Source organism: Hordeum vulgare, chromosome 5H (genome assembly GCF_904849725.1).
Source record: "Hordeum vulgare subsp. vulgare chromosome 5H, MorexV3_pseudomolecules_assembly, whole genome shotgun sequence".
Classification (NCBI taxonomy): Eukaryota; Viridiplantae; Streptophyta; class Magnoliopsida; order Poales; family Poaceae; genus Hordeum; species Hordeum vulgare.
Window position 1 is genome coordinate 548,874,737 of NC_058522.1, and position 25,470 is coordinate 548,900,206.

Sequence of the window (25,470 nt, forward strand, 5' to 3'; positions counted from 1 at the left end):
GAGGTTGGAGACTACTAGGCGGTAGGAGTCTTCGGAGAGGAATCAAACCATTGTGATATCCCCCGGAAAGTTTGTGAAGGTTTGGAAGCCACCTCAAGGCTTACCACTAGTGGTTGAGAAACGCCTTCGTGGAGTTATCTCAAAGGGAGAATAGGGTGAGCCTTCGTGGCGTTGGTGTGCCTTCGTGGTAACGTCCGCCCCTCTAACGGTGACGTAGCTTCCCTCCAAGGAAGTGAACATCGGGATACATCCTTGTCTCTCTCGGAGTTTCGGTTATTCCTAACCCTAACTCTCTACTTGTGTTAATCCTTATTACATACTTGTATTTGCCTATTGTTTACCGCTTGCCTTGCTTCACTCATAATAGCTTACTCTTTGTCATAGCATTATTAGGCTTACACTTATATTCCGCACTTTAGCCTAAAATTGCTAAGTAATTGTTAAAATTTGGATTTGTACCTATTCACCCCCACCTCTAGGTCCATCTCGATCCTTTTCAATTGGTATCAGAGCCTCGTGCTCTATTTGTGTGGCTTAACCGCCCTAGAGCAAGATGGACGTGGATCCAGCTGCAGTAGCTCCAGTGCAGAGGGACGGGACTTCCGCGAAAGTCAAGTCTTTCACCTCCGAGGACCTGGAACGGGCCCTTGCCAAGCAAAAAGAGGAGCATGATGCTTCTCTTGAGTCCATAATTCAAATGAGACTAGCAACACTAACCACGGGGACAACCACGTCCCCGAGGGCCTCAGGGCCCCACGTGCACGGTACTTCATTTGGCCAACCTCCTCCGGAGAGGAACCAAACCAGTGTTCCATGGCTTTATGCTAAGTCTCAAATTGAGAAACCTAAGTACAATCCTGGAGGAAAACCTCCCGTGCTTGATGACAATTCCGATTTTGCTTTGTGGAGAGTTGGTATGCAGGATCATCTTAGGTACGCCAATGATGAGATGCTGGACATCCTCGAGCATGGGTACAATCCTGTTGATCCAAGATGCCTCACGCCTAGAGAAACTTATGACAAGCATCTCAATGACACTGCGATCATGTGCATAAGAAAAGGAATGAATGACAAGCAACGAAGACCTTACATTCACATCACAAGTGCCAAGGAATTGTGGGACAGCATCATAAGGACCAAGACCGGTACCTCCACTCTTCGGCTTGCCCAATATGAAATTGCCAAGGGGCAATTACAGAATTTCTGTATGGAAAAGGGTGAATCTCCCAAGCAGCTACTAGAATGGCTCATGACTCTCGCCGCAGACATTGAGTCATGTGACTGTGACAAGACGCAAGATGGTTTCAATCTGACCAAGAGATTCCTTGTGGACAAGTTACTTCACGCTCTTGCTCCATATCACCATCAAATGGTATGGGACATGAAACAACATCATGCTTTCAAAGAAATGACTCCGGATGACATCATATCCACTTTCCAATTATTTGAAGAGTCAAAGGCAAATGCAACAAAGCACCTAGCCATGCATGGCACTTCAACATCAAAGATCAATCTTGCTTTGAAAGCCAATCATGAGTATGACGAAGAAGAAAGTGAAGAAGAAGAAGGTGATGATGACTGTCAAGATGGTGATGATGTTGACTCTGATGAAAGCCCATCGTTTGAGGACATTGCTCTCTTTGTGAAGAAGTTCAGTGCAGGGAAGTTCAAGGGAAGATTTCCAAAGAAGAAGGTAAGGAAATGCTATAACTGTAAGGAAACCAACCACTTCTCCAACGACTGCCCTTACGAGAAGAGAGAAGACAAACCAAGGTTTCCAAAGACCTTTGTAAAGAAGAAGTTACCAAACCCTATGCACTCCAAGTCCAAGAGGACAGATGGAAGAGCAATGGTTGCACAAGAAGAATCAGATCCAGAAGATGTTGGTGGAGTTGCCGGAGTAGCTCAAGATACACAGAGTACCTTGAGGCTAGTCAACAGAAGTGGTGATGTTGTTCACTACAACTATATGAAGGACTACAAGGGCAACGCTCACAAGTGTTTGATGGCAAAGTATGCCATGGGAGATGGGGAAGACCAAAGCCCCCATGATAAGGTTAAGGTAACCCCACGGTTAAACTCTTTTAGTCTAGTTTCTACCCACTCTGATGAGTATCTTGATGCGGAAGATCATTATGAGGGTGATGATTTAGATCATCCCATGTTTGCTAAAATGAACAAATTTATGTGCTCCCTTAAAGGAAAGAAGCTCACTATGTTTCACATACTTATGGGAATGGTGAGTAAGCACACCAATACCATCAAGGAACTCGAAACCCTCGTCACTGAGGAGAAGGAGAGAAATGAACTCCTTGAGCAGAAAGTCCTTTATGAGGAAGCACAAAATGATGCATTATGTTCAAAAGTAGGTGAAAACCTTGATAAACATGCTAATGATCTTGCCTCCTTGAAAAAGGCTGAAAATGTGTGCAGAGAATTACTAAATGATAAAGACCGACTTGTGAACTCCCATGCTTCTCTTTCTAAGGACTGTGAGCGTCTATCCTTATCTCTCAAAGACAAGGAAGAGAAACTCACTGTTCTTACAAAGAGCTTTGAGGCACTTAAGGTCACTTATCTTGACACTCTAGCTAAGGCCTACTCCTCACCTATTATCAATGTTGATACCTACACTACTAACCCTAGTAGTGAACTGACATCTATCCTTGAGGAAAACTGTACGTTAAGGGCACAGCTAGACAGAGGTCTCATGACATGTGCACAAGGACAAAAGACTCTCAATGAGATCTTAAGTCGACACAATGGAGGTGTCGCCAAGAAAGGGCTTGGGTTCAACCCAAGCACTGCCAAGAAAAGTGCATCTCCTCTGAAGTGTACCACTCCTCTTAAGGAAATATTTGTACCAGAGGACACACGGAGAAAGGTAAGGTTGTGAGTGGATCGGCCACTAGGGGTCCGTCTACTCACAACAAGACAACCGAATTCATTCCTCCATCCTATGTACTACGCAAATCAAAGGAAGGAGAAGTTTATGCTAAATTTGTTGGTCCCCGTAATGCATTTCGATTCTATGCCATTTGGGTCCCTAAGACTCTTGTAACTAATGTGAAAGGCCCCATGACAAAATGGGTACCTCAAACCAAGTCTTAATTCGTTACAGGCTGTTTTCTCCGGTGGAGCAAAATGGGTGATCAACAGTGGATGCACCAATTATATGACCGGAGATAGTAACTTTCTCTATGACTTCATGCAAGCCATTCGACCATACATGAGCATTGTATTTGGTGGAGGGTCGAAAGGGCACGTAATTGGGTTGGGCAAGGTGGCAATCACTAATGACATGTCTATTGCAAATGTCATGCTTGTCCAATCTCTTCAATATCATTTACTTTCAGTTCGTCAATTGGCTTCCGTCGGTTATGACACACTATTTGGACTAACGGATGTGAAAGTCTTTAAGAGAGACACTCTTGAAGTGGCTTTTTTTGGAGAGTTGGATGGCAACCTTTACACGGTTGATTTCTCGAAAGAGAGCACTTTCCATACAACGTGTCTAATGGACAAGGCCGACATGGGATGGCTGTGGCATCGCCGGCTTGCCCATGTTGGCATGAAAAATCTTCAAAATCTCTTAAACGGTAATCACATCCTTGGACTAACAAATGTGTCTTTTAAGAAAGATCGTGTGTGCAGTGCATGCATAGCTGGGAAGCAACATCAATCAAGACATCCACCCAAGAACGTTGTATCCACTTCGAGGCCGTTAGAGCTCCTTCACGTTGATCTTTTTGGGCCTCCTTCCTGGGCAAGTCTTGGAGGGAAAAAGTATGGCCTAGTCATTGTTGATGATTACTCAAGATATACATGTGTGTTCTTTCTCAAGTCCAAGGACGAGACGAAGGTCACTTTCATTGACTTTGCCAAACAAGCCCAGCGGAAGTTTGACAAGGACATCAAGGCAGTAAAAAGTGATAATGGCTCCGAGTTCAAGAACTACACCCTGGAAGAATTTCTTAGTGATGAGGGGATTAAATATCAGTACTCCGCACCTTACACCCCCCAACAAAATGGTGTGGCAGAGAGAAAGAACCGTACACTTGTGGAAATGGCAAGGTCCATGTTAGATGAATACAAGTCACCACATAGCTTTTGGGCTGAGGCCGTCAACACGGCATGTCATGCATCAAACCGACTCTTCCTCCGATCAATATTGGAGAAAACTCCATATGAGCTCCTAACTGGGAACAAGCCCAATGTTAAGTACTTTCGTGTGTTTGGATGCAAATGCTTCATCCTCAACAAACGGGAACAGTTAGGGAAATTTCAATCCAAAACAACTAAGGGGATTTTTGTTGGCTATGGGTCAAACTCTCACGCCTACAGAGTCTACAACAAATCCACTGGATGTGTTATAGAAACCTGTGACGTGACGTTTGATGAATTTAACCGCTCCCATGGGGAGCAAGTTGATCTAAATGATGCAGGTGAAGAAGACTCTCCACAAGATATCTTAAACATGGGTGTAGGTGCACTTCTACCTATGGAACAAAGACCCCATGATGATGATGAAGATGATGAGAACATCTCGCATCCTCAAGATAGTTCACTACCCGTACCTCCACAAGATATTAGCACACCCATCATGCCAGTTTTTGAGGATCAAGTGGGAGATGACACTCAAGAACAAGTTGATCTTCAAGAGGTAGACCAAAGTATGGATATGCTTGATGATGAACCTCAACAGGTGCAACGCGAAGAGGAATATCTTCCTCCGCACATAAATGATCCATATGTTGAGGACATTGATGATGGAAACAAAGTTGAACCTCGTGAAACCTTAACCTCCATCATGCCACGTGTGGCCGGTCGTGTTGATATTGATCAAATCGTCACAGGCGTATCGGAAGGTAGAGTGACTCGTAAACAATTAACAAACTTTTATGCTCACTTTTCGTTTGTCTCTAGTACCGTGCCACACAGGGTTCAGGATGCACTATGTGACAATGACTGGCTACTTGCTATGCAAGAAGAGCTAAACAGTTTCACACGCAACGAAGTATGGTCACTGGTAGAATGACCAACTGAGGAACACAATGTTATTGGAACTAAATGGATTTTCAAGAACAAGGAAGATGAGAACGGGACTGTTCTACGCAACAAGGCAAGGTTAGTAGCACAGGGGTACTCCCAAGTTGAAGGTTTGGACTTTGGTGAAACTTTCGCCCCTGTTGCTCGTCTTGAGTCCATTCGCATTTTATTGGCCTATGCTGCTTTCAATGGTTTTACCTTGCATCAAATGGATGTGAAAAGTGCTTTTCTTAACGGTCCTCTACAAGAAGAGGTATATGTATCACAACCACCTGGGTTTGTTGACCCTCATCACAAAGACCATGTATATAAACTTCACAAGGAACTTTATGGTCTTAAACAAGCACCCCGTGCTTGGTACGATCATCTTAAGAAGTTCCTACTCGATGATGGCTTTGTGGTGGGGGTGATCGATCCCACTCTTTTTACTAAGAGGGAAAATGGTGATTTGATCTTATGCCAAATCTATGTAGATGACATCATCTTTGGTTCTCCTAACATTCATTTGTGCAAGAAGTTTGCGGCCTCCATGACCAAGACCTTTGAGATGTCACTCAACACGGACTTGAAGTTCTTTCTTGGTTTTTAAATACAACAATTTCAAGAAGGGATTTTCTTGTCTCAAACTAAGTATCTCAAGGACATTCTTGAGAAATTTGATATGACAAATGCTAAACCAATGAAGACACCCATGGCCACCGATGTAGTTCTAAATGAAGACTCAAACGGTATTCCTTTTGACCCATCTACTTATCGCTCCATGATTGGTTCGCTGCTTTACCTTTGCGCATCTAGACCGGACATCATGCTAAGTGTAGGAATATGTGCTAGATTTCAAGCTTCCCCTATGGAAAGCCATCACACGGCGGTTAAGGACATTCTTAGATACCTTGTTCACACCCCAAAGTTAGGCTTATGGTACCCTAAGGATGCAAAGTTTGATCTTATTGGGTATTCTGATGCGGATTGGGCCGGTGATAAAGTGGGACGGAAATCCACTTCCGGTGCATGTCAGTTTCTTGGACGCTCATTGGTAAGTTGGTCCTCGAAGAAGCAGAACTATGTTTCTCTCTCCACGGCCGAGGCCGAATATATTGCAGCCGCAAGCTGTGCTACTCAATTGCTATGGATGAGGCAAACACTGAAGGATTATGGTATCATGTATCGACACGTTCCTCTTCTCTGTGATAATGAAAGTGCCATAAAGATCTCCGTAAACCCCATTGATCACCATCGCACAAAACATATTGATATTAGGTATCATTTCTTGAGAGACCATGTGCAAAAGGGTGACATTGATATTACCCATGTGGGTACCGACATGCAGTTAGCCGACATTTTCATCAAGCCACTTAGCGTAGCTAGGTTCTGTCAACTTAGGCGTGAACTTGGTATCTTGGAGCTTGACAATATATCTTGAAATCTTGCACACATACATACACTCACATTATGGTTGTGTCTTGATATGCGCATATATTTAGGGGGAGTGCGTAGTAATTCTATGTGTTTTTAAGCTTACAACGTACGCACAGATCATTTCATGCATGTAATGCTTCTAGGAAAACAGTGCTCATAGTTTGTCTTATATATATATATATATCATGCAAGTCATCATCATCAAAACACTCCCCTCCTCTATCTCTCGGACGTCCGGCTCATCTCGGACGTCCGGCGCCAGAACATCCTCAGGACGTCCGACGCCTCTCGGACGTCCGACGCCTCGGGGCCCCTATATAAAGCTGGGCGCGGGGCTGGGCCTTTTGCCCTAATCCCCTGCGCCCCATTTCCCACCAGCCGCCGCCGCCAGCCCTGGGAGCAGCTCGAGGAGCTCCTTCCCAGCGCCACCCTCCTCGAGATCGAACCGATCTCCTCCACGGATCCCCTACTCCTCCGCCCGTACCCTTCACGGGATCCATCTCAGGTTGCTCCTCCGTATTTTCTCGAGTTGGATATGATTTCTCCCATGTCTCTCCTTGTTCGTTCCTCATTTGGGGATTTTTAATCCGCGTAGGGCTCCATGGGAAAGACCAAGCACACCGCTCGGAATACCTTGGCCGGCTCATCCTCTCGCATCCCTATGAACACGGGGTCGGAATCGGATGAGCCACACCGCCCCTTCAAACGGGCTGCCCGGCGTTCTCCGCCCCGGCGGTCGCCGTCTCCATCACCGTCTGATGATGTTGACCCCGACTTCGAGGAGGAGCTTGCGGCCGAGGAACTTCCTCAACCCGTCGCTCGAAGGTCCAAGCTCGGGTCTAGCAGGGCATCCTACATGCCACAACCGCCTCCTGCGCAGCCTGAAGGTGAAGCTCGCCGCATCTCCTTAGAGCCTCCTGCCACGTTAGGTCGTAATATCACAAACTTTACCACGCTTGGGGCAGCTTCCTATCTTACTTTTCGCCGCGACGTAAATCAATACGAGGTCGGCAGTGATTCTATAGATTCACGTTTTCGCACAAACGTCCAGGCGGACGTCTTTTCCACGGTCATAGTTCCTAAGGGCTTATCTAATCATCTTTACATTGATATTGAGCATATTCGCAAGCACCCGGCGAAATATCCGGGTGCCATTGAGCTTGTTGAGTCTTCGGGGCTTGCCGCCCCGTTTGCTTTTCATTGCGACTATAATGCTGCTGCCATCCACCAATTCTATGCCACATGTCACTTTGGTTCCAACAACACTGTCACCTGGATGACCTCTGACGTTCGTTTCAAAGCCACTTATGCTACTTTTTTTGCCGCTCTGGGTTTTCGCCATTCCGGTCATAAAATACATAAGGATGATCCTAACCATGCGCCTAAGACTATTGACGTGTGTGGACACCTAATCAAACCACTACGTGAGCTTGATGCGGATGAGCGCCTGAAGGACCTTAACCGGGTATCCATCTGGTGCTTACCTTACTTCATTATCTTTCAGTGTGTCATTCGCACCATCTATCCCAAGATGGGTGATAAGGGTTCTTGCAGTGGCTATTGTATCGACATCATGTACCACTTGTTCGAGAACCCCAAGAGCAAAATCAATGTGCCCCATTTCCTATGGCATGAGATTTGGCTTGCTAGCTTTCAGTACAAGCGAGCCTTTCCTCATGCTCCTTTCATTCAGGCACTTATTAACCACGTTGCTGATTTCTCTGTGGCTACCACTCACATCCACCGCAAGTGGTCCATTCCCGCTCACATGGCGGATGACTTTGCTCCCAAGAATGCCCCTTCTTCCTCTACTACCTCTCGCCGCACTGCTGCACGGGCCGCCAGCCCTTCATCTAGCTCCGCTTCTCTCGGTCGCATTGCCAAATTCCTTGGCAAAGCTCACTCTGCTTTGATGAAGGTTGTCTCCTTTCAGTGTGGTCAAACCCATGATGTGGTTTCCCGCTTAGTTTCCTCTCAGAATGCCCTCAAGGCTCGTCTGAGAGCCTCGGGCGATCTTACTGTGAGCGATGATGAGGCCCCTCCTGCTGCTCCTTCCATTGATTTTGGCTTCCCTTCTGGTCCTGAGTGGTCTGAGTTCTTTGACGAGGCTGGGGGCAGTGGCTTGGCTGATGATGCTGATGATGATGGTGATGAGCTTTGAGTTTGGTTGGTGTTATTGATGGCTCCCTTTTTGGTACTTGGTGCCAAAGGGGGAGTAATGTATCGTAGTTAAATTTTTTTATTCTCGTCATTTTTAGTCTTTGGAGAGTTAATGTAATGGATAAAACTCATGTATGGCTACTTATGAACGGTTGTGATTTGCTATGATATCATCATAGACTATTATGTCTTGCTCCTTTATTTCCATGATGATCTATTATTCTTCCATGTTGATCCATTTGGAGCTTCGATTTCTTTATCATGCATATCCTAAGGGGGAGCTCCGTACTAAATATCTCCTAGACTATAATGTATGGTTAATATTTTTGAGACCTATGTATATGTTGTCATCAACTACCAAAAAGGGGGAGATTGAAAGTGCATGATATGCCCCTAATTGTCTTTTGGTGTTAATGACAACACATACATAGGAAACTAATCCTATTTGTTGAGTGTATCTCAGGACGACAAGTACTTTAGTAGATTAAGATTTATGTGCCAAAGGTTGCCTGAAAAGATTGGTGAGTTATATTTCGAGAAGACTCGGGATTAAGAAGAGATGCTGTAGAATAGTCTTTTGAGTTTACTGATATTGAGTATAGGGATCCCAGACTATTAAGAGGGGATCACAGGCTTTGCGACAAACTTGCTCATACCATATCTCTACAACCATATCAAACACCACATACTGTCCACTCTCTACAATTCAACATATGTCCAATCTTCTTGGACATACGGCTCCCTCCGGACGTCCGAGGGCCGGACGTCTGGCTGACTTCGGAAATCCGCAGCCAGACACCAGTAGTTTGTTAGCTTATATCTCGGAAATCCGGCTCCCTCCGGACGTCCGAGGTCCGGACGTCCGGCCAAGCTCCGGAAATCCGGAGGTCAACACCAGTAGTTTGTGTGCACTATATCTCGGAAATCCGGCTCCCTCCGGACGTCTGAGGGCCGGATGTCCGACACCCATCGGAAATACGGAAGCCACCACCAGTAGAAATTGTACTGTATAACACGGACTTCCGGGCCACTCCGGACGTCCGTATGCTGATGAATTCAAATACGTTCAGGCACATCTACATGCCTCGGATGACCGACTCCTGTCGGACGTCTGGCCACTGATGAATTCAGAAGAGTTCCAGGCATGCCTACAGGTCTCGAATGTCCGACCCCTGTCGGACGTCCGGCCCCTCACAGATGCCCGGACTTCCGACAAGTGTCGGATGTCCGGACCGTGTGTGACTTATTGCACCTCCAATGGCTGGATTTCACTCCACACTATAAATACTCTTCTCCCACCTCATGAAAGGGTGTTCAACACAGCTAAGACACATCCAAGAACACCTTTCCTCTCACTCACTCTTGTCTACACCAAATCCTAGATCCCAAGAGCATTTGTGAGTCCTTTTGAGTGTTGTTCCAATCAAAAGATAGATCGCCTCCCTCTCCTCCTTCCCACCAAAGTGATTTGTGATTTGAGCAAGTTTTGAGCAATCCCCGTGATCTTGTTACTCTTGGAGGTTGGAGACTCCTAGGCGGTAGGAGTCTTCGGAGAGGAATCAAACCATTGTGATATCCCCCGGAAAGTTTGTGAAGGTTTGGAAGCCACCTCAAGGCTTACCACTAGTGGTTGAGAAACGCCTTCGTGGAGTTATCTCAAAGGGAGAATAGGGTGAGCCTTCGTGGCGTTGGTGTGCCTTCGTGGTAACATCCGCCCCTCTAACGGTGACGTAGCTTCCCTCCAAGGAAGTGAACATCGGGATACATCCTTGTCTCTCTCGGAGTTTCGGTTATTCCTAACCCTAACTCTCTACTTGTGTTAATCCTTATTACATACTTGTATTTGCCTATTGTTTACCGCTTGCCTTGCTTCACTCCTAATAGCTTACTCTTTGTCATAGCAATTATTAGGCTTACACTTATATTCCGCACTTTAGCCTAAAATTGCTAAGTAATTGTTAAAATTTGGATTTGTACCTATTCACCCCCCTCTAGGTCCATCTCGATCCTTTTCAGGTATGAACCATGGAGAAGTTAGAATACAGTAAATATTACATAAATATAAATAAAGAATGAGTTCACAACAATACCTAAAGTTGTGGTTTATTTTTCTTATACTAACGGATCTCATGAGTTTTGTGTTGTGAAGTTTTTAAGTTTTGGGTAAAGATTTGATGGAGCATGGAATAAGGAGTGGCAAGAGCCTAAGCTTGGGGATGCCCAAGGCACCCCAAGTCATATTCAAGGATACCAAAGAGCCTAAGCTTGGGGATGCCCCGGAAGGCATCCCCTCTTTCGTCTTCAATCCATCGGTAAATTTACTCGAGGCTATATTTTTATTCACCATATGATATGTGTTTTGCTTGGAGCTCTTATATGATATGAGTCTTTACCTTTTAGTTTGCCACAATCATCCTTGCTGCACACATCTTTTGAGAGAGACACACGCTGAATCGTGAATTTATTAGAATACACTTTGTGCTTCACTTATATCTTTTGAGCTAGGCAATGTTGCTCTAGTACTTCACTTATATCTTTTAGAGCACGGCGATATTGTGTTTTATAGAAATTATTAAACTCTCGTACCTCACTTATATTATTTTGAGAGTTCTTTAAACAACATGGTAATTGGTTTAGGTTATGAATTTAGTCCTAATATAATAGGCATCCAAGAGGGATATAATAAAAACTTTCATATTAAGTGCACTGAATATGATGAGAAGTTTGATTCCTTGCATATAGTTTTGAGATATGAAGATGGTAATATGAGAGTCATGCTAGTAAGTAATTGTGAATTGGAAGAAATACTTGTGTTAAATCTTGTGATTCCCGTAGCATGCACGTATGGTGAACCGTTATGTGATGAAGTCGGAGCATGATTTGTTTAATGATTGTCAACCTTTGTGTGGAGGTCGGGATCGCGCGATGGTTAGCTCCTACCAACCCTTCCCCTAGGAGCATGCGTCTAATACTTTGCTTCGATAACTAATAGGCTTTTGCAATAAGTATGTGAGTTCTTTATGACTAATGTTGAGTTCATGGATTATACGCACTATCACCCTTCCACCTTTGCTAGCCTCTCTAGTACCACGCAACTTTCGTCGGTACATTAAACCCACCTTCCTCAAAACAGCCACCATATATTTTCCTCAAAACAGCCACCATACCTACCTATTATGACATTTGCATAGCCATTCCGAGATATATTGCCATGCAACACCACCGTCCCGTTTTTATGACATGCACCATCACTTCCATATTGCTTATAGAGTCATACTTTGTTCTGGATATCGAGTTGTAATCTTTTGAGTTGTAAGTAAATAAAAGTGTGATGATTTGCATTATTAGAGCATTGCCCCATGTGAGAAAAGGATGATGGAAGCTATGGATTCCTCACAAGTTGGGATGAGTCTCCGGACTTTATAAAAAATAAAAGAGGCCAAAGAAGCCCATCCAAAAAAATGAGAGAAAGAGAGAAGGGACAATGCTACTATCTTTTTCCACACTTGTGCTTCAAAGTAGCACCATGTTCTTCATAGAGAGTCTCCTATTTTGTCACTTTCATATAACTAGTGGAATTACATCTTTTGAACAACCACTTAGTTTTCTTTTTGAGCTTTCATACACTTATAGCTCTAGTGCATTTGTTGCATGGCAATCCCTACTCATTGACATTAATATCTATTAATGGGCATCTCCATAGCCCGTTGATATGCCTAGTTGATGTGAGACAATCCATGGCTCACGCTCATGTATTGCGTGAGAGTTGAAAAGGTTTGAGAACATAAAAAGTGTGAAACAATTGCTTGATTTTCATCGGGGTTGTGCATGATTTAGATACTTTGTGTGGTGAAGTTGGAGCATAGCCAGATCATATGATTTTGTAGGGATAACTTTCTAAGACCATGTTATTTCGAAAGGAAGCAATTACCTTATTAGTATGCTTGAAGTATTATTGTTTTTATGTCAATATTATACTTTTGTTTTGAATCTTATGGATCTGAATATTCATGCCACAATAGAGAATATTACATGGATGAATATGTTAGGTAGCATTCCACATCAAAAATTCTGTTTTTATCATTTACCTACTCGAGGACGAGCAGGAATTAAGCTTGGGGATGCTTGATACGTCTCCAACGTATCTATAATTTTTGATTGTTCCATACTATTATATTATCTGTTTGGATGTTTTATATGCATTTATTTGGTGTTTTATATTATTTTTGGGACTAACCTATTAATCTAGAGCCTACTGCCAGTTTCTGTTTTTTCCATGTTTTTGAGTATTACGGATAAGGAATATTAAACTGAGTCCAAACGGAATAAAATATCCAGAAATATTTTTCTTGGACCATAAGAAATGCAACAGACTTGGAGTAGGGGGCAGGGCATCTGCCGGGAGGCCACAAGCCTGCAGGGCGCGCCCTAGGGGGGTGGCCACGCCTCCTGGCTTGTGGGCCCCCTGCAGGTCTCCTAACCCTATTATTTGGCCTATAAATTCCCAAATATTCCCGTATCACAAAAGAGAGCCACGAAAATACTTTTACGCCGCCGGGAGCCTATGTTCCCGAGAGATCCAATCTGGGAGTCTTTTCCAGTAATCTGCCGGAGAGGGAATTGATCACGGGGGCGGGGGGGCATCTACATCAACTCCATTGCCCCTTCGATGATGTGTGAGTAGTTCACCACAGACCTACGGGTCCATACCTAGTAGCTAGATGACTTCTTCTCTCTCTTTGATCTTCAATACCATGTTCTTTATGATCTTAATGGAGATCTATCCGATGTAATACTCTTTGCATTGTGTTTGTTGAGATCCGATGAATTGTGAGTTTATGTTCAGATTATCTATGAATATTATTTGAGTCTCTTCTAAATTCTTATCTGCATGATTTCATATCTTTGCAAGTCTCTTTGAATTATTGGTTTGGTTTGGCCAAATAGATTGGTAATTCTTGCAATGGGAGAAATGCTTAGTTTTGAGTTCAATCTTGTGGTGTCCTCACCCAGTGACATAGCACGGGTAGCGAGGCACGTATTGTATTGTTGCCATCGAGAATAAAAATATGGGGTTTTCATCATATTGCTTGTGTTTATCCCTCTACATCATGTCATCTTACTTAATGCGTTGCTCTATTCTTCATGAACTTAATACTCTAGATGCAGGCAGGAGTCGGTCGATGTGTGGGAGTAATAGTCGTAGATGTAGAATTGTTTCGGTCTACTTGACACGGACATGATGCCTATATGCATAATCATTGCATTGGATGTCTTCATAATTATTCGCTTTTCTATCAATTGCTTTGCTGTAATTTATTTACTTTTGTTTCCGCAATATTTTATATCTATCTCTTTCAGATCTCATCCTTTCAAATAACTCTCAAGGGATTGACAACCCCTTTACAGTGTTGGGTGCAAGTGTTTTATTGTTTGTGTAGGTACTACTATTGGGGCCTTGCTTGTTCCTCCTACTGGATTGATACATTGGTTCTCAACAAACCGAGGGAAATACTTATCTACTTCGCTGCATCATCCTTTCCTCTTCAAGGGAAACCAACACAAGCTCAAGAGGTAGCAAGGGGCCTGGCCACGACGAGGCTAGGCCGCTTGCGGGAGAGGTTGGGGGTGCGAGGAGGTGGCTGCTTGTGGCAGCGATACCGGGGGCGCGGGGTTGTACTGCGGGTGCGTGGCCTGTGGCCCGGGTGGTGTGCAGAGCAAGCGCTCTCGCATGTCAGCACCGCGGTCAGCACGTGTGGCTAGTGTCTGGGTGATTTTGGCTGTACCTGGCCGTGCCCAATAGATAGGGGTAGCATTCTATGTGTGTGTGTGGCTGTAGGTGGGCCAAAGGGTGAGTGTGGTATCAATTGGGTTTTCTAGAAGGTTTTGGATAACAGATGTTTGATGCTTGCAAAATGTACAAAGGTAAGGGTCTGGTTGTGAGTTTTTGTACAACTAGTTTACTCACTAGTGTGTGTGTTGAAGGATACGTTGGGGAACGTTTTATGTAAATTTGGAGAGCCATTGGATCCTTCTAGCTTGCACCTGTTGTACATAGTGAGTAACTGGACCAAAATGCAAAAATGGATTAGGGGCTCAAATGCAAAAGTTCTAGTGGGGCCAGGGACTTTTCTAAAGTATATTTGACCCAAAGGATTTATCATAACTATCTAGGAATTTAACTATGCACAAAAATGTTAGTTGCTTCATAACCTAAATGCTTTAGAGCACATATTCTTTTGAGAAAAGGAATATACTTCTAGGGTTTGGGTTATGAACAAATGTGAGGCTGTTGGAGAGAGGGGGAGAGCTAGTGAAAGAGGTTTTTAGTTGGATTTAGGTTTGGTAAGTCCAGAGGAGTTGACTGAGAAGAACTAGAGCAAGAAACCAACAAATTTAGCTGAAGTGGAAAAAATTAAAATAAAAAAGGCACGGGCAAAAACCAGGGTGTTACATGAAATCTATCACGGGAGGCTTCTTTATCAACCTTGCCGCCTCCGTGACCATGTGTCAATAGTTCTATCAGTAGCTAGATGGCATCCTCTCTCCTTGTGATTCAATACAAAGTTCTCGCATGGTGCCTCACATGCTCGGGATCCATATAATGTAATCGGTGGTGTGTTTGTTGGGATATGACGAATTGTCAATTTATGATTAGTTTGCTCATTGAATTTTATTAAATCTTTGTAATTTATTTGTTATATAATTAAGTAGCTTTGTACGCTCTCTCATATATTTGTCTTCTTTGACCAAGTTTGATGAGTAGTACTTCAGAGGGGTGGTGGGGGTAGTGGGTTCCATCTTGCGGCGATTCATCCTAGTGACAGAAAGGGAACGAACACATATTGTATTGTTGCCACTAGGATAAAAGATGGTTTATTTATCACACTTGGATGATACTGTTCACATTAGGTTTTCATGCTTATTGCAAAGTTCCGTTTGACATAAATTTAGTACATCAAGATAGATGCTGGATAGCGGTCTTGGGATGGAGTATTAGTTGTAGATGAAGTTGGATAGCGGTATAATTATGATGGACATAATGCCTATATGAGATTATGCCATGAATGATCATAGTCATAAATATAAATATTGCAATTTAATCGTTGCACAACTGTAATTTACACCACTACACTTGTATGCTTGGAGAGATGGCACTAGTGAACATATGCCTGCGGGGTCTATTTTCCTTAACAGAAAACTTTACCAAAAAAATTATTGCTCTGTTGTGTCATTTTATTTATTTTATCTATCTATAAATTCCTGCCATACCATGCTATTTAATCTTGTAACTGGCAAGACAATAAGCTGACAAACTTCTTGACGTGCTCGAGACAAGTTTGTATCGTCTTTTACAATCCTTCTTATAATTTTGTATGTTGGCATTACTACTTGGTACAAGTTCATTGTAGATACCATAACAAGAGGAAATTTCTTGGGCAGTCACTCCCTAGATGCTTTTATAATGCTATGGAAAATGTAGTTGGAATCCCGCCAATGAGAGTGAACAATAAGAAAATAACTTTTGAGCATCTTATGCAACGACTTGATATAATAGGAAATAATATGCCAAGTATCCAAAAGTTATAAGCAATTGATAAAAAAGATGCATAACCACTTCACTAGGGCTCTTGACAGTGGATGCTTTAAAAATGATGAAAGACTTAGAAAAGGGAACCCGTACCGTTATAATGGAACAAAGCCCCGCTAGAATAGATAAACTCCAAAGAGGTTAAGGATGTTTTGGGCTCAATTTTTGCTCATGTAAAAACTAAAGGAGAAACTTCTTGGAATAAAAATATGATATTTACCTATGTGCCTAAGATTCCTCAACCCAATTTTGACGCTTCAGCAATGTCCTTCGTAACTAGGGGAGAAATTTCAGAAGCCCTCGGAAGTGTGTTTAACCCGTGCTCAGTAACCAATGCTTGAGGCACCTCTAAAAAGTTCATGTATATTATCTTCATTTATTCATGAAAATAGATAAACAAGGTGGTATATGACCATGACTGCTGCGAGCAGAAAATATGAACTTGAAAAAAATAGAAACATTATGTGCCGGTAAAAAAGGCTAATGGGCATACTGGAAACATCGGTAGACAACCACCAATCCAAAATCTAGCTGCCCTAGCCCTTCGTAACCTCTCCCAAAGTAACATCCATGTGTAATCGTCCCACACAAACTCATTGAGTTCGTCCATGTCCTTCAGGCTAGCAAGGTAGTCTAGGGGTATCATGTTGCTGGTGCGAGAGACTAGCACAAGGGAGATGCACAATATAATCCAAATCCTCTCGATGATCACAACATTGTCTTTCCTTGCCTTCTAAAGCACATTAATGACATTCTTCACTGCAGCCTTTAACCCTACTCGATAAATGTTAGGCAACTCAGAAGCTTCATTCCTCTTCAGCAACTCCACCGGCCTTGTCCCGGATGGGACATTAATATTTTTTGCACCATGTCTCTCGCAAACATGGTTATGTGCATCACTTGATGCATAGGCTCAGGGTAACATTGTTTTCAGAAAAAATGTCTCTCGTAAGCAATATAGTCTTGTTGTTATGACTGAAAAAATTAGCAAAATATACATGTCATTCAGATAAAGAAAAATGATGTGCTATCTAATACGAAAAGCAATGCAACAATAAAACACAAAAAACACATATATTGCACTAGAATGGGGAGGCACGGTGTGTTTTTGATATCTGAACATACCCTGCTTGGGGTCAATTTCAATAACTACCCAGTCAATAAGCTCATCTAGTACAAAGAATGGGGTGATATTCATCAGGGATACAAAACTATACTTGTTTAAGACACCTCTCTTATCTTCATTCAACTGATTCTCTGCAACCTGGCCCAAACGGGTAACTGAAAAGCGTGTTCAGAATGATCCATCAGTAGGTTGTTCATCATCGGATATTCAATTCGGTGCCCGGGCTCATCTCCACCATGTGAACAGTAAAATAAAAACATAGTTAAAAATTCAAAAAACAATGTGAATCTTATTTGGATGCAAGATGATTCAGTGCGTAGGTGTGTGGAGAATTTTGTGGGTTCCTGCTTGAAATTCGAGAAACTCATGACAAAAAAGACAAAATGGTCTCTGAACAGTGTTGTTTTCAAAAAAATTCCACAAGCCTGAAATTTATCTTTTCCTGAAAGCTACTGAAATGTCCAAACTTCATGAAATTTGGCACGGACTTCATGCACCTAAGTGTGTCACATATTAACGATTTTACTGATCACCCGGGGTGCAGATGCACCCGAGATACAAATACAAAACGCCGCTTCCATTCATCATCCATTATTGGGGCTCTGCAAAAAAAAAAAAAACCCACAACATATCATACCACCTTGTTAAAAACATATGCAACAACGGCCTTGGAACCTCAGGGTAAAAACACCAATAATCTCTGTCTATTGTCCACTACTTGATGAAACAACACGCAACTGCTAACATAAGAAACCACTGTCTAAGCAATGATATGCCACTGATAGAAACCAAAAAAATAATGTACAGTACCCACACCCACCCATGGGTGCTGCAAAAATAAATAAATCCATTAGACCCTGATGAAAAGCCTCTCTACATTTGGCCACTACAAGAAACCAGGCCACTAAATAAAAATGGATTGATTTGAAAATGAAGCACCACTACCCCATTGCAACAGGAATAAAAGAAGGCAACCACCACAGTATACAACCTCAATGGGTATGCATATCAGTATGTGCTGCACAACAATACTACTCAATTCAGTGAAGAACAACAGAACTAAATTTTGCGAAAGCCATAATGTTGTGCTGCACCACTCCATACATTCAGTGAAGAACAACAGAACTAACACTACTCAACCTCAAATGTTGTGCTAGCTCAATGTAATGTCGTTGCATAGATGCTGAAAAGAAACACCAGCGTGCAGTGGTTATTTATTTTTTTGTCAAAAGAAATCAAGATTTCATGTCGTAATCTGCTAGCTCAAAATAAATAAATAAAAAGAGAGAGCAGGCTATGTAGTAGTTCATAAAACCGAATCCAAGGAATTCCATTCTAAAATAAACCTAGAATTTTCATGATAAATCGGCTGGCCATCACTATCAATTAAGTGTTGTACTCAACATATTACCAACTCCTATCTAACCAACCCACATGAATACCACCTACTCAGGCAGCAAAAAGCCCCCTACAATTTCAATGCCAAATTCCTCCACCCCTCAACGTGATAGCTCCGATGAGCTCTTTCTGAAGACTACTTCGACGAGCCCCTCTGAAAACAACAGCCGATCTCCTCCGCCCTCAAACTATCAGCTCCGACGAGCCTCCTCCGCACCCAAGGTAGTAGCTCTAACGAGCTCCTGCTCCCCCAAGAGCGTCACTCGTCAAGCTCTGCCCCCTCGCACGACTGCTGCAGATGCCGGCCAATCCCTGGTGGACTTTTTTTTTAGAAAAGGAGGAGGATGACCCCCGGTCTCTACATCTAGAAGATGCATGTGCGATCATTTTATTGATTATTTTCGAGGACCTTACAAAGTAGTACAATAATATGTCTGAATTCGTCATCTTGACAACATTTGCCGCTACTCATATCCATATGATGAAGGGGTGCAAGCTGAGCCAAATACCCAAACCTCTCACCTAAGCCTAACATCTAAAGCCGGAGGCCCCGACCGAGCCACATACCGGGTCAGGGGCACAAACCGGTCTGACGCACTCACATGTGTCGCCGCCATCATCTTTCACTGGTTCATCTTCAGAGCAGATTGAGGTACCAGCTTTGACAGGTGCCTCCGCCATCGACGCCACCATGACGCCAAACGACGACCTCCACCTACGCGAGTCCATCTCCAAGCAGCGAGCGTAAATCCATGCTAGGATAGGGCCGCACCACCGCCACCGCCCACCACCCACAAGCACCATCCAGCCCCAAGGTTTTCAAAGCGACGCCTTCAAGAAGGAAACGACGCCGTGAGCGCCGTCGCCGCTCAACAAAGTTAGGGCTTTCGCCCGGAAGACCTAGGGGATCGGAGGGCTGCGAGTAGGTTGAAAACAAAACGTTTTCCCACACGATAGCGCGCGCAAGAGCGCAACCGTTTTCATATTCCAATAAATATTTTCTATCTATCTATATGCCATATATTTATTTCCTAATGAATGTATACCACTAGCACATTTTTGCCTTGGAGCGGCGGTCTGGCAGTCTGGCACACGCCCAACGGACTCGCCCCCCTGCATCACAAAAATGGAAAGGAACGGACACACCCCTTCCCGACGGACGCCTCTCGCCCTCTCTGCCCGACTGCGGCCGCCTCAATTTATACCCCGCCCCGCTTCCATTCCTCTACCCCGCATTCGTCTCCTCTCGTCGCTTCCTTCCGAACCGCCTCCCTCAGCTCCACTCTCTCGTCGCCGGAGGCCAGAGGGACTAGCCGGCCGCCTCCTCCTCCCCTGCCTGCCCCGGTAAGAGATAGTATAATCTCGGTTTGATTGCTGGCCGTCTCTCCTCTCGGTTTGGTTGCTTTGCTTCGCCATGTCTGTTTCTATGTGTTTTCCGGGGGAGGAATTTTGACGTTTTGGTGAGCATTTCGTTTTTGGCCGCTTTGCTGGTCGTAGTCAAGGGCCATGGTGGATTGGTCGCTTCCCAAAGGATCAGGTTTCTCGTTCTTGGCCGCTTTGCTGGTCGCGCCGACGTGCACTCCTTTGATGCCATTCGATTCGATTTGCCCAGAGTTTATGGAGTGTTTTGGTCGAGGCGTAGATGGGTTGGTCGCTCGGAAGATCATCCACCGCGTTCTCCGGCGGTTCCGGCCACCGGTTTTCCATGTGGTCTCCTGTCCTGCCTCGCTTATGTGCCTGTGTGCTTGGGACACTGCTTTTGTCCGGGATCTTTGCTGGGCGTTGTAGGCTTGTATGGATGATCGCCGGCCGACCGGGCAGGAATCGCGTGTGTGTAGTTTTGATAAAATTTATTAATTACCTCGTGTCAAACTGTCAATTGATCGCCAATCGTCATGTGTGTATCTTGATTCCATGCTGTCTACTCCCTCCGTTCCTAAATATAAGTCTTTTAAGCGGTTTCAATAGGTGTCTACATACGGAGCAAAATGATTGAATGTACACTTTAAAGTATGTCTATATACATATGTATGTATTTCACTAGTGAAATCTCTACAAAGACTTATATTTAGGAACGGAGGGAGTAGTACGTATGCTGCACTGTTAGTCAGGTTTGGCACATTCATAAAATTTTGGTAGCTTACCCCGTCCCTTGTGATCACCAGATGGCTCAGACAGTCGGCCAGCGTCTCGGAGGCTACGCGGAGGAGTTGGAGAATCTTCTCCAGACCCTGGGAGGCTACGAGCACCCGAGGTACCGTTCCCGGCGCGACGAGACCGACGGGATCCAAGCGGGAGTCGTCACCCAGCTGCGACTCCGGTCAGTGCAGCAGCACCACCCCCGGCGCCGGGCCAACATCCACTTGGCGATTCGCCGCTGCTCTTTTGAGATGGGTGTGCAAGACCTGGCACGCCGTGCCCTGCTCCGGCTCTGTGCCACCCACTCCGACTACCTTCGCGAGACAGAGTACCGCTACTTCCTCTACGCCTGCGTCCCCGACACTGCACCGGATCACGGGGAGATGGCTGAGGGAGAAGGAGCCGCCATGCGCGCCCTTGGAAGGCTTGCTCGAGCCCAGTGCCGCGTCGCCGAGTCTGTAGCTGAGGAGCTCACTGACGTCTACGGCCGCCTTGACGACGCGCAGCGGCGCATTGTGGAGTTGGAGGAGCGCCTTCACGGCGACGCACCGCCACCAGTTCCAGAGACGATACCGGTGGTTAAGAATTCTGAGAATCCAACAATGGAGGACCAGCCTGCACCTGCTCTATCCCTGGCGCCGGCCCCAGCACCGGCGGCAACCGGCATCTCTAGCTTCGCCCCTGCCGCCCTGTTTCGCACCCCTGCTCCTGGCAACTGCGGATGGCTCGACGATTGATGCCTCCGTGTCGCGTTTATGCGTGTCTGCCTCCATGATTTGATCGTGATAGGGCCTTAGGCCTGGTTATTTTATTATTAATTATCAGACTGAGCGTTACTGTGTTTGTACTGAGGTACGGAAACACTTATGGTAATCTGTCCGTACCCTGTACATGGATGTTCGTTGTGATATGTTTGGTGAACCTTTGTCATTTTAGTGTCTAGCAGAAGCAGCCATGCTCCGTAAAAGAATTTGTTAAATCAAAACGCCTTACGTTTTTGTGGTCAATGAATTGGTGCAGCACAAGAACAAAATAAATACTATTGTAACTCTCTTGAAGCCAAAGTGAACGGCAATTAATAATTAGGGCAAATATGTAGTAACTGTGACGGCCGAACAATCCTTTTTTATTTCGCACCATCGCCTCAATCAGGGGCGGAGCCAGGGCGGCTGCACGCCCGGACCGCCTTCAAGCACAGCCATTGGTTTTGGGCCTCACAATCTCAGATAACAATATAGTCAACAAAGTATGTTAGGCCTCACGTCCGGGCCCAGGTCCTAGGTGTCTGGGGCCTGTCTTCGCCCCTGGCCTTAATAATTAATAAACAAAGCTGTAAACAAATCTCAATTACAATGTTTTTTTTCAAAATAAACAGTTTAGGTTTGAAATGTGTAGCTTTCTATGTCATATATAACACTTTAACCACGGTTGGGGCAAAATGTGAAGCATTTCGGTGTCGTCCGTCAATGGTGTTCATACTTGTCCCATTAAAATTCTTAGGTGCTCCACAACAGAAAAGAAAAATTGACGTGCATGTGCAAGCACAACATCTCATGCTTGGGTACAAAGAAAACGCTAATTGCCCCATCTTCAAAATGCGCAACGGCATAGACATCCTGACAATGCTACTGCCGGTAGGCGGGCGCACAAATTGAGGTTTAGAAGAAATATGGGGTCCATGTTATACTTTCTTTACAAGGTATTATTCGACTGGTAGACCACTTAGTCTTAGCCAAACAATAATCATAAAATGAGTCTTCGTGCCGATAGTAAGAACATCTCCAGTGCAAGGTTACACATATTTTTCCCTTATATAGTTCCGGACCGTAACATTCTGAACATGTTCGGACCAAAGTGCCTTAAACAATTTTAGGACTCTCATGCTATCCCTTATTTTTCCACAGACCAGATTGGAGGATTTCTGTACAGTCCGCTCAGCTAGTGCTTAGACCATGTTCTCACACAGTGTCGCCCCAACAGCATTCCGCCAACGATGACGAGTTTCATGGCATCTGTAGATGGTGGCCATGGGTGTGGTGTCATACCATCACGGTTGGGGTCGTGGCAAGAGTTTTGGCGGCTACCCTCGGCCTAGTGCCCACCTGTTGCGTGGATCCAGTGACGGTGACATTGCCTTGGCCATGGCATGGTGTGTTGATGTCCTATAGCTTGGCCTCGACTATGTGCACCTCTTTGCCTACGATGGCACAATGATGTTGTGGTGTGGACTGGGCCATGAAATGCCCTTTGACCCCCCATATGGTCTTGGATAAATAAGGCCCTTAGGCTTTGGTTGCAATGCTCCCCGATGTCCTTTGTGATGGTTTCGCTCTTGGGTTCAGTGAAATTGTTCTATGTATGTGACCGAGCTAAATCATCTCGGTGGATGGTTTTGCCTATTTCTCTGTCATTAGTGATCCTTATTGGGTCGTGGCTCGGAGTCCTCTAGCTGGTGTCTCTAATCATCTACTTCTTGATTTTGTTAGTTGCTTGGTCGTAGCTTTGTAGTGCAGTTGAACAGCGTTGGCAGCACACCAATGTCCGCAATTTAGTCTCGGTTAAGTAGATCTTTTGATGGCGTTGACTGCTTGCCTGGCAAACTCTAGGTATCATTTTCTTGAGGTTGTTGGTGTCGAGGAGTTCGGGTGGCTCTCTTTTCTTCTTGTGTCTATAACACATGTTGTGTAGTTGCCCCTTGTATTGATATGTTGCAACGCATTGCCCTATCCGTGTCGTTGTTTTCTTCCAACTAACATCATTGTCTAGAAGCTCCATGGAGTTCCAAACCCAAATCATAGTTTTCAGTCGACATGACTTGGGAATTTTTAGTTCAAGTTAACATACATTGCTTTCAAGCTATGACTAAGTAAACAACGAAACAAGTCAGCAATCATGTGGATGTAGCAAAGAAAAATCCTCGGTGTGTATTCTCGTTAACTCGATGAAAAACATTTAGGTTAAATTGTCTTTGATTGGTGGCGTTAGAGGTGACATTTGATCGGGCCAAGGGGGGTGCCTCGCTCAACAATGCCGAAGGGCCATCTCATGCAAGGAGGTGGCAGCTCTAAGGTCAGTTCCAATGGTAAGTGGGGAGCCAATTGGCCCAAGGAAGAAGAGAGAGGGTCCAGATGTTCACACGACAGTGCGCGAACGAAACGCAACATTTTTATGTTGCCATATAATTATTTTTCAATATACCATATATCTTTTTCCTAGCAAAAATGTTGTTTTGTCTACGAGCGAATCCAGGTGGCACATTGGAGCAGAGGGGGCAACAATGGAAAGAAACCCGCAGCATCACAACAAAAAGGGAAAGGAGTTGCTCAAGCCTATCTGGACGAAATCGCTCTCCCGCGATGGCCTCGCCCCGTAAATCCAAATCCAAACCCGCGCCATGTGGACAGGGACATTCATTCAAAAATGTGGACCGGGACAGACCTCGCCAGATCGCGGCCGCCTCTATTTTATACCCGAGCAATGTTAAATCTGCGTAAATGTTTCCGTACGTTTACGTGATAATCTGACTTGGCAATAACTAATTGGATTAAGAAGGTCTTCTTCGGTACAACCCCCCTAAACGTATAAAGGCAGTATGGTCCACTAGTGAGGACATGGCCTATAGTCCCGACCCGTAAGGGGCTTTAGTCCCGATTCACCAACCGGAACCAAAGAGGCGGGACTAAAGGCCTAACATTTAGTCCCGGCCCTGTTCCAAGCCGGGACCAAAGGTGCTCCACGTGGACGCCTCGGAGCACCCTCAGGGGCAGGCCCTTTAGTCCCGGGTCTTAACACGGACCGGGACTACAGAGTTTCTGCAGATTTTGTTTATTTTAGGGTTTTAGGGTTTAGGTGTTCGGGAGATTAACATGATGCCTCGTTTGGTGTTCGGGAATTAGTTTTCATATAATTCTAAATATACATGTTTATGCATATATATATAAGATTAACTTATCTTACAAGCGAGCATATATATACAATTATATGGAGATCTGAATTATCGGGACTAGAGCCCGTCTATTCGATTACATGGACCAACATCAGTAATGGCCCCTAGCTACACTAAATCGTCATTTGTCATCTATAGCTTCCGTCCTCAGAAAGGTCGCAAGCTCCTCTGCAACAGCAATCACGCGTTGCTCTGGTAGGTACTTCTCCCTCATGGCCGTGTACTACATAAGAAGAGGAGATGAATATGAATATCAATCATGATAACAAAGAATGACGGGTAAAAATAGAGGTGTGAATGTTCATTGCTTACGTCGTATCTGTAATCCTTGTGCTCTAAGGTAAACGTGCGAATGGTCTCGCAAACATAGTATCCGCATAGATGCGTCCCCCGTGGCTGCTGGTCGCACTTTACGAGAATAGAATATATATAATCAAAATAATAATCTAGCATCATAAATGTATTGAACATAGAAGTATATCATACTACTACTTACCTGAGCCGCTCTAAAGGTCAGCTTCTCATGCTCGATACCGGGAGTCACGCACTTGAACCGCTTCCAAACCCTGACCGACAAGGAAAATGATTTGCTAAGTTTTTCATTAATTGATATATCAGAAAATCATCGAAAAAGACCGATAGAGC

The 25,470-nt window shown here is 44.5% G+C and overlaps 1 protein-coding gene across 1 annotated transcript; it reads left to right on the forward strand.

Moving 5' to 3' along the window:
• The first annotated feature begins 19,985 nt into the window (after nucleotides 1-19,985).
• LOC123398888 lies at nucleotides 19,986-21,858 on the forward strand. Its single transcript, XM_045093335.1, has 2 exons — nucleotides 19,986-20,084; nucleotides 20,906-21,858. Exon 2 carries the CDS (start codon nucleotides 20,906-20,908, stop codon nucleotides 21,614-21,616), a length of 711 nt encoding a protein of 236 aa, XP_044949270.1. The 5' UTR covers nucleotides 19,986-20,084; the 3' UTR covers nucleotides 21,617-21,858.
• Nucleotides 21,859-25,470: the final 3,612 nt, after the last annotated feature.

What these genes read in the sequence shown, in the direction of transcription:
- LOC123398888 (XM_045093335.1), top strand. Translation starts at nt 20,906, where the DNA reads ATGGCTCAGACAGTCGGCCAGCGTCTCGGAGGCTACGCGGAGGAGTTG.